Genomic DNA, 10365 nt, shown 5'->3' with positions numbered 1-10365 from the left:
ATCCGCTGAAAATCAGGGGGGGGGGAAATTTCATGGGGATACCAGGAAGTACTTCTTCACTGAAAGAGTGGTGGACTATTGGAACGAGCTCCCGGAGCAGGTGATCGTAGCCAGCAGCATACAAGATTTTAAGAATAAATGGGATGCCCACGTCGGATCCCTACGAGGGTAGCATAGAGGAGGGCAGCTTGGGGACGATTGATAGAGTGTAGATTGGGGGAGGGTTGTTGGAGTGGGCAGACGTGATGGGCTATGGCCCTTTTCTGCCGTCATTTTCTATGTTTCTATTGACAACTAACAGTAATTAACATGGAACTGCTAATTACTGCCAATTAAAACCAATTATAGCTAATTGGTCATTAACGCCAATTAGCAGTTATTAAATTAAGGTACGTGCACAGTCAACACTATTTTATAAACTATGCTCACAAATTTGCCCACTAAGGGTAAATTTGGGCACCCAATTGGTCCGTTAATGCTGCAGTACAATACAGGATCACAAGCCCAGTTATTTCTTTGCAGACGGGTGCTTCACCTCAAACTTGTTGTATTTTGATGAATGCAACGCTTGTGAAGTACACACGTGATCAGGGAGCAGGACGAGCATGTCCTTATCCAGACGTGACTCTTTTACTAATCACAAGAGATCTTTCACAAGCTTTCAGGGCAGGGGGGGTGATGCTTTTCTTTATAATGTCGCCCCATGCCGCAAGATACCTAATCTCCCTGCCCACGTTTATACACAGGACACTGCCCTCCTCTACTCTCAAACATTCAACTTCTAAACCAGGGTCTGGTTCAACTTCTGTCATGGGGAAAATACGTAGAGAGATCAAATCTTATAAGATAGAAAAATGGACTTTTCATTGTATCTGATAAAACGAGGGCTGCGGAATTCGTGCACCAGATTTTGCCCCCCCCCCCCCCCCCGACTCCAAATCCTATTAGACTTTAAAAGTTTTTGTTCTGGATCTAAAGTACTGAGATAGATAGATATATTATTTATATATCTATTATAAAATGACAAATTTACAATATATTATAATGATGTTTTTCATTTTGAATCTGGAGTCAAGAGTCGGTACATTTTTACCGACTCCACTCAAAATTACTTCTGACTCTACAGCACGAGATAAAATCTACTCAAGCTAAAAATATAACCAGCAGTAAATTATGTTCAAAAAAAGTGTTACTTTTATACAGTTATCAGCAGAGTCATTTCCAAACTGTTTTGGTGTGAGCCATGCAGTTAGCACTGACAGGTCCAAACAGGTTTCTTCAGAGAACATAAGACAGTATATGCACACAGGCGTTCTAATATCTTGAAAAAAGTTATTCTGAAAAAAAGCAGAGACAAAATGCAGATAACGTTAAAAACTGGAGGAAGAGATTGGAGACAGTTAATTTGATTCTGATAAGACCTATGGGGTTTTTTTTGTTTTATTTTAGCCAGATTTCCTTCAGGTCAATTTTCAAAGGGTTTTAGAAAGAGATTCCCCCAGCGGTCGCTTCAGCTGAACTCACGGCCTGCTCTCCGTGTCCCACCCTTGCTGAAGTAGGAAGGGGCAGCGCAAGTTGAGAGCAGGCCACGAGTTTAGCGGCAGAGAGCTGGCAGGAAGTGCTGGGCCCTCCAACTACTCTGGGCCCTCAGGCACTGCCCAGTTGTCCATATGGCCAATCCAACCCTACTGTCTGGTAATCCAGACCTGTTCGTGTTCCCAAATTTTACATTTTTGTGTCTACAGTAACAATTCCCACTTACACTTTCCACCTCTTCAGCGGACTCATCTCCTCTGTTCTCCGTTCCGTCTCATCCCTTTGATTGTAAGGATGGTTCCTACAATCATCCCAATGATCCCGAAAGCCAGTCCCAGGGCACAAACCAGTGTTTCTGAAGTTTCAGAGGGTTGGGAAGCGACCTCTGCATCTACAGAATAGAACCACAGTAAATAACATCTCCCCTCTCTTTTTCACTGCAGGGAGGAAATCTTAGCATCTGTAAGGGAATTAGATACATAATATTCTGTCTGCTTTCCTTCATGCAGTCGGTCCGGTGAATGGCTACTAAAACGGTCAGTGGTTTTCATCATAAAGTGCAAGGGGACAGACTTCAAGATCTCAATACGTACACTTTGGGGGGCAGCAGAAGACGGAAGATACGATACAGACATTTAAATACTTCTGTGGCAAACTCTGGAATTAGGGGGGGCATAGGATGAAGGTGAAAGGGGACAGATAAGTAACCTCAGAAAATACTTTTTCACGGAAAAGGTGGTGAATGTGTGGAACAGCCTCCTGGTGGAGGTGACAAGTGTATTTGAATTTTAAAAAAAAAAAGCTTGGTACAATTACACAGAATCTCCGGAAGGGATAGTAGTTGGAATGGATAGGCAGACTGGATGGGCCATATGGTCTTTATCTGGCCTTCATGTCTCCACAATTCTATGGTTCTGTTTTGTTTTGTGAGTTGCTCCTGGTTTTCAAAACTTACCCCATTTTTTATTCATTGTCTGTTCCAGTCCCCAGTGATCCACAGAGCAGGTGTAGATGTCTTCCTCATTGGGGATAAAAGTCAAGTAGTGAAACTTCCTGAACGAACCATCTTCTCGGGGGTAGAAATCGGTCTCTTGGACTCCCTCAACAACAGGCATTTTGTTTTTGTACCATGTGACATTGATTGAGGGAGGGAAGAATTTGTTCATGAAACAAATTAATACGTTGGGCTCCCCCAGCTCAACGGGATACCTAGAAAACACAGACACCTCTGGAGGAACTGTTGAGGGAAAATAAAATAGAGAAACATGAGACATTTCTCACTTCAGTCAAATGGCTCCTACCTTTAAAAATTATCTGCACATTTCACACAGTAAGATATTTAAACAGATCTGCCTGCATCACTTAGCAACTTCTGAAAAAGACATATTTTTTTAAACTATTTTTATTATTATGGCTCTTTTAAGATTTGTTTTGTGTAGTCTCTGAAATAATAATAAAATTTCCTTGACTTAAAAAAGAATTACAGTGGTACCTTGGATTACGAGCATAATCCGTTCCAGGAGCAGGCTTGTAATCCAAAATGCGTTTCCCCCCCCCGGAGAACCGGCATTGCTCCCCTCGAAGACCCCCCCCCCCTGCGATCCGGTACCCCCCTTGCCTCGAACCGGTACCCCCTCCACCACGATCCGCCCCCCCCCGACACGATTGGGACCCCCCCGCCACGATCCGCCCCCCGCCACGATCCGACATCCCCCCAACATAATTGGCACCCCCCCTCGCCGCTTCTTATCCTCATCTGGGCACTCTTGAAAATCGGCTTCCTCCTCTGCTGGGCCTTGAGCATCTGAGCATACTCAAGGCCCAGCAGAGGAGAAGGCCGATTTTCAAGAGTGCCCAGATGAGGGTAAGAAGCGGCGGGGGGGGGGGGGGTGCCCAATTGTGTCGGGGGGGGGGGGGGGGGTTGGATCGTGGCAGGGGGGTGTGCCCAATTGTGGTGGGGGGGGGGTCGGATTGTGGCGGGGGGTGCTCGTAAATCGAGCCATGCTCGGTTTCCGAGGCACCGATTTTGCAAATGTTTTGCTCGTCTTGCAAAACACTCGCAAACCTGTGCACTCATAAACCGAGGTACCATTGTATTCTATTCTGAATCAGACAATATTATGGGGGGAAAGGTGTTCCTTTAAAGGATGACATTATACGGAGAGGTCAGTTTTCAAAGTGGTATAGCCAGTTAAGTGAAGATTTAAAGGCTGATTTTCAAAGCAGAGGCTGAAAACCTGGCCTCATGTATATACGTATATACATGGTGTCCGAAAAAGAAGGGACTCCTTAACCCTTTCAGGACCAAGGGACATATTTGTCCCATAACTTTAAAATCCTATAAATTTTGATTGGGATAGTCTACAGTTCTAAATTTGATATGTACGGATTCCATATGATACTGCCTTTATGTAAACAAACTGGTTCCGACATTCATTCATTAGCGTCGTTGCCAGATTGACGAGAAGATTCACTTGCCACACTGTCCATAAGCCAGAAGTGTGATTTTAAAAAAAAAAAATAATGATATTTCACAAAAAAAATCAATTTTTTGGCATCTGCAAGCCCTTTTTACCATAAAAATGTCGTCAAAACCACAAAAATTGGCCTACGATCCTTATGGTCCTGAAAGGGTTAAATAGTTTCAAAATTGTTTAAACGTTTACCGCAGCAAAAAATGACTTGCCACGAAGAGTGCTGAAGCAGTAATTTTAGGATGTGTAAAATATTATTTTTAGTGCTGGAAGTGAAGAGTAGGGTGTGTTGTAATTGGTTAGCGCATGGACATTGGCATGCGCTGATTAGCATAGGTTTAGCGTACAAGTCTCTGCTGCTTACAAAACAGAAGGTGCACTTGTAGAGAGGCTCACGTGCTAATGGGAAAATTAGCACATGACCATTAATATGAAAAACTGGAAAATTGGCTATTTTAACAATGCGGTAAAAATGGTCTAGGCACAAAGAGGCCGCTTTTTACCATTATTTGTTCCCCAAGTATGATCTTTGAAAATACACTAATCTGATTGTCTTTTTTTTTCCCCCTCAGTTAATTCATAAATTGGGTTCAAAGTGTCTTCCTTCAACCTTGACCCATTCACAAAATCTTCCATGCCACTGAACGGTTGGCTCGGTGAATCTGGGGGTTTCATTCATTAAGAGCTCAACTGTTTTGCCAGTTCGATGCGGTGGAGCTTCAAAATAAAGTACTCAAAAATGTCTCAAATTTCAGACTGAAGTTTCTGCTGCAATAGGACATTTTGGGGTTATTTATAAAAATGTTGAGGGTCCTGTATTTTTCCAGAGGTCGTATATGCTTGAGTATCTGAATAAATTCATGTAAACCGTTCTGAGCTCCCCTGGGAGAATGGTATAGAAAATTGAATAACAGAAACAAGAAGAAAGTCCAACTTGGTCTGCAGAAAAAATACCAACCGGGAGAAACCAACTAGACTGCAGACTGTGTACAAGATGCAGGCAAAATTTATGTGTCAAAAATAAAATGCAAAAAATAATATAAATAAAACCCTTTTACCAATCAGGGGACCCGACACGGTCCGTGTTTCGGACAAACCTTCGTCAGGGGTCCATGGTAAATAAGGTCTAAAACATACCACAGAAAAGTTGAAGATAACAACAAAATGCCTTTATGTTAAGTTTGCCGAGAAACACTTTTTGAGACGCTTTACTTCTATCAGTGATTCTCGGCAAACTTAACATAAAGGCATTTTGTTGTTATCTTCAACTTTTCTGTGGTATGTTTTAGACCTTATTTACCATGGACCCCTGACGAAGGTTTGTCCGAAACACGGACCGTGTCGGGTCTCCTGACTGGTAAAAGGGTTTTATTTATATTAATTTTTGCATTTTAATTTTGACACATAAATTTTGCCTGCATCTTGTACACAGTCTGCAGTCTTGTTGGTTTCTCCCGGTAGAAAATTGAATAAACATCACAGATATGAAAACATACCACATCTCCTCCTCTTTTATCTGCTTGGTACTCTTAGTGAATATTCACGGTGGTGTAGGATGAGATAGACGTTCTTACCAGGAATGGCTGAAGTATTTTTGGACCTCTCTATCCAAATGCCTAGATTGAATTTATCCACAGCCAGGTTCCCAAGTGCTGCAGCTGCCTCAAAGGAAGTGAACTCTGCAAACTGTGGGAGCCTCCAGACTGTTTGCTTCTTCTCCAGATCCACGTAAAAGATCTCATCCTTGTCAAACTCAAACATGAACTCCCCGGTTGGGTTCCGTGTCTGAACCATCTCTGACTGTAGTAGCATGTGCCCCACTGCAAAGAGAGAAATTAGTTGCTTACCTGTAACTGGTGTTCTCTTTGAATGGCAGAATTTACAGTTCTACAAGTGGACAATAACAATTCACATACTATATACAGAGAGAATCAACTACACTTCCCCCTCCCCATTCGCGGTTTCTGCACTCGCGATTTCACATAATCGCGATTTTTTTCTGGGGAGGGGGAAAATTTTAAAAAAAACATATTTTTGACCTCCCTGGTGCCTTCCCTACCTTACCTGGTGGTCTAGCAGGCTTTCAGGATAGGAGCGATCTTCCTACACTCCTGCCCCATGCAGATCGCCGTGAGGAAATGGCTGCTGTGAGTTCCCGTAGTCTCTCGATACTACGACGGGAACTACCTACAGCCATTTCCTCATGGCGATCTGCACGGGGCAGGAGCGTAAGAAGATCGTTCCTGCCCCGAAAGCCCGCCAGACTACCAGGTAAGGCTGGGAAGGTGCCAGGGAGGTGGGGATGGGTCAGAGCTGGATATTCGCGGTTTTTCGCCATTCGCGGTCCGGCTCTGCCCCTATCCCCCGCGAATAACGAGGGAGAAGTGTAATTAGTAGCAATAGCTTACAAAGTTTTAGCTATATGTGGTCACATGCATGCATTATGACATGTCTGAAATACCACCAAATAGGCAGGTACTTTACCATTTACCAACGACCCCCCATCCCTGATGTTTTTCCCACTACTTGTTCTTTTCTTTTAAAAATGGTAGGTCTTCCCATTTGCCATGCCATCTTGTTTTGTCTATTATATGTTCTACCTATGTGTTTTTATTGATACAGATCACTTTGAAAATTTTATATAAGCGTTTTATCAACTTTAAATAAAACTTGGAATTTACAACTACGCCCCCCCTTATAAAATTACAGTGGGCCCATATTTAAATATAAAACAAGTCATACTGGGGTGAGACTAATGGTTTCCAACAGTGGCCAATCCAGAACACAAGTACATGGCAGAAACCCAAATAGTAGCAGCATTCCAGAACCTCAAAGAGTAAGCAAGATTCTACAACCCTAAAGGATAGGAACATTCCATGGCGGGCAAAATGGTAGAAACAAGTATAAAAAATAAAATTGTGGAAAACGTAGACAAACATGATTTAATGAGACGGAGTCAGCATGGGTTCAGCTGAGGGAGATCTTGTCTCACCAATTTGCTGGACTTCTTTGAAGATGTGAATAAATGTGGATTAAGGTGAGCCGGTTGATATAGTGTATCTAGATCTTCAGACAGCTTTTGATAAAGTTCCTTATTAGAGGCTCATGAGAAAATTAAAGAGTCATGGATAAGTGACAATGTTCAAATGTGGATTAAAAATTGGTTATTGGACAGAAACAAAGGGTAGGGTTAAATGGCCATTTTTCTCAATGGAGAAGGGTAAATAGTGGAGTGCCACAGGGATCTGTACTGGGACCGGTGCTATTTAACTTATTTATAAATGATCTGGAAATTGGAATGATAAGTGAGGTGATTAAATTTGCAGATGACACTAAACTGTTCAAAGCTGTTAAAACACATGTGGATTGTGAAAAATTGCAGACGGACCTGAGGAAATTGGAAGACTGGGTGTCCAAATGGCAGATGAAATTTAATGTGGACAAATGCAAAGTGATGCACATTGGGAAGAATAACCTGAATCACTGTTACCGGATGCTAGGGTCCACCTTGAGGATGAGCGCCCAAGAAAAGGATCTGGGTATCATTGTAGACAATATGATGAAACCTTCCGCCCAATGTGCGGCAGCGGCCAAAAAAAACAAGCAGGATGCTAGGAATTATTAAAAAAAAAGGATGGTTAACAAGACTAAGAATGTTATAATGCCCCTTTATCACTCCATAGTGCGACCTCATCTGGATTATTGCGTTCATTTCTGGTCTCCTTATCTCAAGAAAGATATAGTGGCGCTAGAAAAGGTTCAAAGAAGAGCGACTAAGATGGTAAAGGGGATGCAACTCCTCTCGTATGAGGAAAGATTAAAAAGGTTAGGGCTCTTCAGCTTGGAAAAGAGAGGGTTGAGGGGAGATATGATTGAAGTCTACAAAATCCTAAGTGGAGTAGAACGGGTACAAGTGGATCGATTTTTCACTCCATCAAAAATTAAAGACTGGGGACACTCGAAGTTACAGGGAAATACTTTTAAAATCAATACAAGAGAATAAGCTCTGGAACGTGTTGCCAGAGGATGTGGTAAGAGCGGATAGCGTAGCTGGTTTTAAGAAAGGTTTGGACAAGTTCCTGAAGGAAAAGTCCATAGTCTGTTATCGAGAAAGACACTGCTTGCCCTGGATCAGTAGAATGGAATGTTGCTACTCTCTGGGTTTTGGCCAGGTACTAGTGACCTGGGTTGGCCACCATAAGAACGGGCTACTGGGCTTGATGGACCATTGGTCTGACCCAGTAAGGCTATTCTTATGACACCCCTCTGCTGATGCCCATGGGAAAAGCAACAGGGTGGAAGTTGGAAAGCATATACAGTATTAGATTAAATTACTTTACTGTGTTACTATTTGGTTAATTCTCTAGGGCAGGGGTGCCCAAAAGGTCAATCGTGATCAACCAGTAGATCGCAAAGGCAACGCAGGTCAATCGCGGAGCCCATCCTGGGCGGTAAACAGAAGCACCGGGCTGACCAGCTTTCCCCCCCCCCCTCAATTCTGTTTACTGCGTCGGGAAGCAGGGAGAGCTCACAACTCGGCAGTGGGTTTAAGTTTAAGTTTATTAGGATTTTATATACCGCCTATCAAGGTTATCTAAGCGGTTTTTACAATCAGGTACTCAAGCATTTTTCCCTCTCTGTCCCGGTGGGCTCACAATCTATCTAACGTACCTGGGGCTATGGAGGATTAAGTGACTTGCCCAGGGTCACAAGGAGCAGCGCGGGGTTTGAACCCACAACCCCAGGGTGCTGAGGCTGTAGATCCAACCACTGCGCCACACACTCCTCATTGGCTTGGGGAGGGCAGGGAGAAAGAAAGACAAAGAAAGAAAGGGGGTTAGGCAGGGTGACAGAAAGAAGGGAAACAAAGAAAGAATGGGGGTCAGGGAGACAGAAAGAAAGGGAAACAAAGAAAGAAAGGGGGGACAGGGAGATAGAAAGAAAGAAGGGAAACAGGGAGAAAGACAGAAAGAAAGAAGGGGGCAGGGAGAAAGAAAGACAGACAGAAAGAAAGAAGGGGGCAGGGAGAAAGTAAGAAAGGGGAGGGGGCAGGGAGAGAGGAAGAAAAAGTTGGTGGAGGGAATGAGGTCTGGAGGAGAGGAAGCATACAGGAGGCTGAAAGAAGGGAAGAAATATTGGATGCATAGTCAGAAGAAGAAAGTGCAACCAAAGACTCATGAAATCACCAGACAACAACGGTCGGAAAAATGATTTTATTTTCAATTAAGTGATCAAAATGTGTCCGTTTTGAGAATTTATATCTGCTGTCTATATTTTGCACTATGGCTCCCTTTTACTAAACCACAATAGCGGTTTTGGATCTTTTCCAGATAAGCCCCGCCAAAAAGTTAACCCCCGCCACAGTTTTAGCTAACACCATGCCCCCCAAGTCATTATTCAAATCATGTTAATAATTTCCTCGGAGGGCTTCAATAGTTTAATAATTTATAAGGTGGCGTGGCTTAAGTTTTTGCCCGTGCACTTTTTGCATTAGTGGCGGGGCTTATCTGGAAAAGACCCCCCAGTTTTTAGCGCAGGGAGCCTATGAACATCAAGAGCAGCGGGGCAAACGCTATCGTGGTTTAGTAAAAAGAGAGGGGGGTATATTTGTCTATTTTTGTACGGTTGTTACTGAGGTCCCATGAAATAAAGTCATCTGCCTTGACCTCTTTGAAAAAAAACCCAGAATAGGAATGATAATTCACATTTTCTCTGCGTACAGTGTGCTTTGTGTTTTCAAAATTTTATTGTTGGTAGATCATTTTGACTTGGTCATTTTAAAAGCCCCAAAAGTGTGGCCACCCCCTGATCTAGGGTATTCCATATGTAACAATATCATGCCAACAACATTAGCTGAATCTGATTGATGAGAATTTGAAACAAGTCCAGGGTATCAGACCCACTTCAACTGCTGTTATTTGCAATGAAGAATTACTCACATTTATTTTTTCTACTTCAGATCCCCCCCCCTTAATATCTTTCTCTTTAATGTGTAATAAGTGTAAGTGCACTGTGGGTGTTTCGCCCCCCAAATACCTTCACTGCTTCCAGGCAGGAGTAATCCAGGTGGGGTTTAGCACCCACAATCATTTTAAAAAGTTAGCTCCTAAACCGTCTGGATGTTATAGGAAATACATCAGAAATTAATCTAACTGCCTGGGTATAACTCTCTTACTCCTCCTCAGAGTCGCTCACCTTCCACCGTGCTGCTCCCCTGCACCCAGATGAGGGCGATCAGACCCAGGACAGGCATTGCACCCGCTCTGCTCCCTGCCATTGCTGCTCTCTGGTCCAGGGACCTTCTTGGCGAACGATCGCAGCCTTCACTGATCCCACTGCTGCCCACCCCGCGCCA

At 43.3% G+C, this 10365-nt stretch overlaps 1 protein-coding gene across 1 annotated transcript; it reads right to left on the bottom strand.

The window, feature by feature from the left end:
- Positions 1 to 349: 349 nt before the first annotated feature.
- LOC117350035 (mamu class II histocompatibility antigen, DR alpha chain-like) lies at positions 350 to 10365 on the bottom strand. The gene is made up of 5 exons (XM_033923926.1): positions 10206 to 10365; positions 5585 to 5830; positions 2492 to 2773; positions 1763 to 1927; positions 350 to 1337 (listed from the first exon to the last, which is right to left on the bottom strand). The coding sequence occupies exons 1-4, from the start codon at positions 10285 to 10287 to the stop codon at positions 1785 to 1787; spliced, it is 753 nt and encodes a 250-aa protein (XP_033779817.1). The 5' UTR covers positions 10288 to 10365; the 3' UTR covers positions 350 to 1337; positions 1763 to 1784.

This window comes from Geotrypetes seraphini, chromosome 16 (assembly GCF_902459505.1).
Source record: "Geotrypetes seraphini chromosome 16, aGeoSer1.1, whole genome shotgun sequence".
Taxonomy (NCBI): domain Eukaryota; kingdom Metazoa; phylum Chordata; class Amphibia; order Gymnophiona; family Dermophiidae; genus Geotrypetes; species Geotrypetes seraphini.
This window is presented reverse-complemented; position numbering and strand designations above follow the sequence as displayed.

Bases quoted from the DNA above. Each gene is read 5' to 3' on its own strand.
- LOC117350035 (XM_033923926.1), bottom strand. From the start codon at position 10,287: ATGGCAGGGAGCAGAGCGGGTGCAATGCCTGTCCTGGGTCTGATCGCC. The intron at 2,774-5,584 runs GTAAGAACGTCT...TTCCCTCAACAG, and splicing joins AAATACTTCAGCCATTCCTG to TTCCTCCAGAGGTGTCTGTG. The intron at 1,928-2,491 runs GTAAGTTTTGAA...TCTATTCTGTAG, and splicing joins GACAATGAATAAAAAATGGG to ATGCAGAGGTCGCTTCCCAA.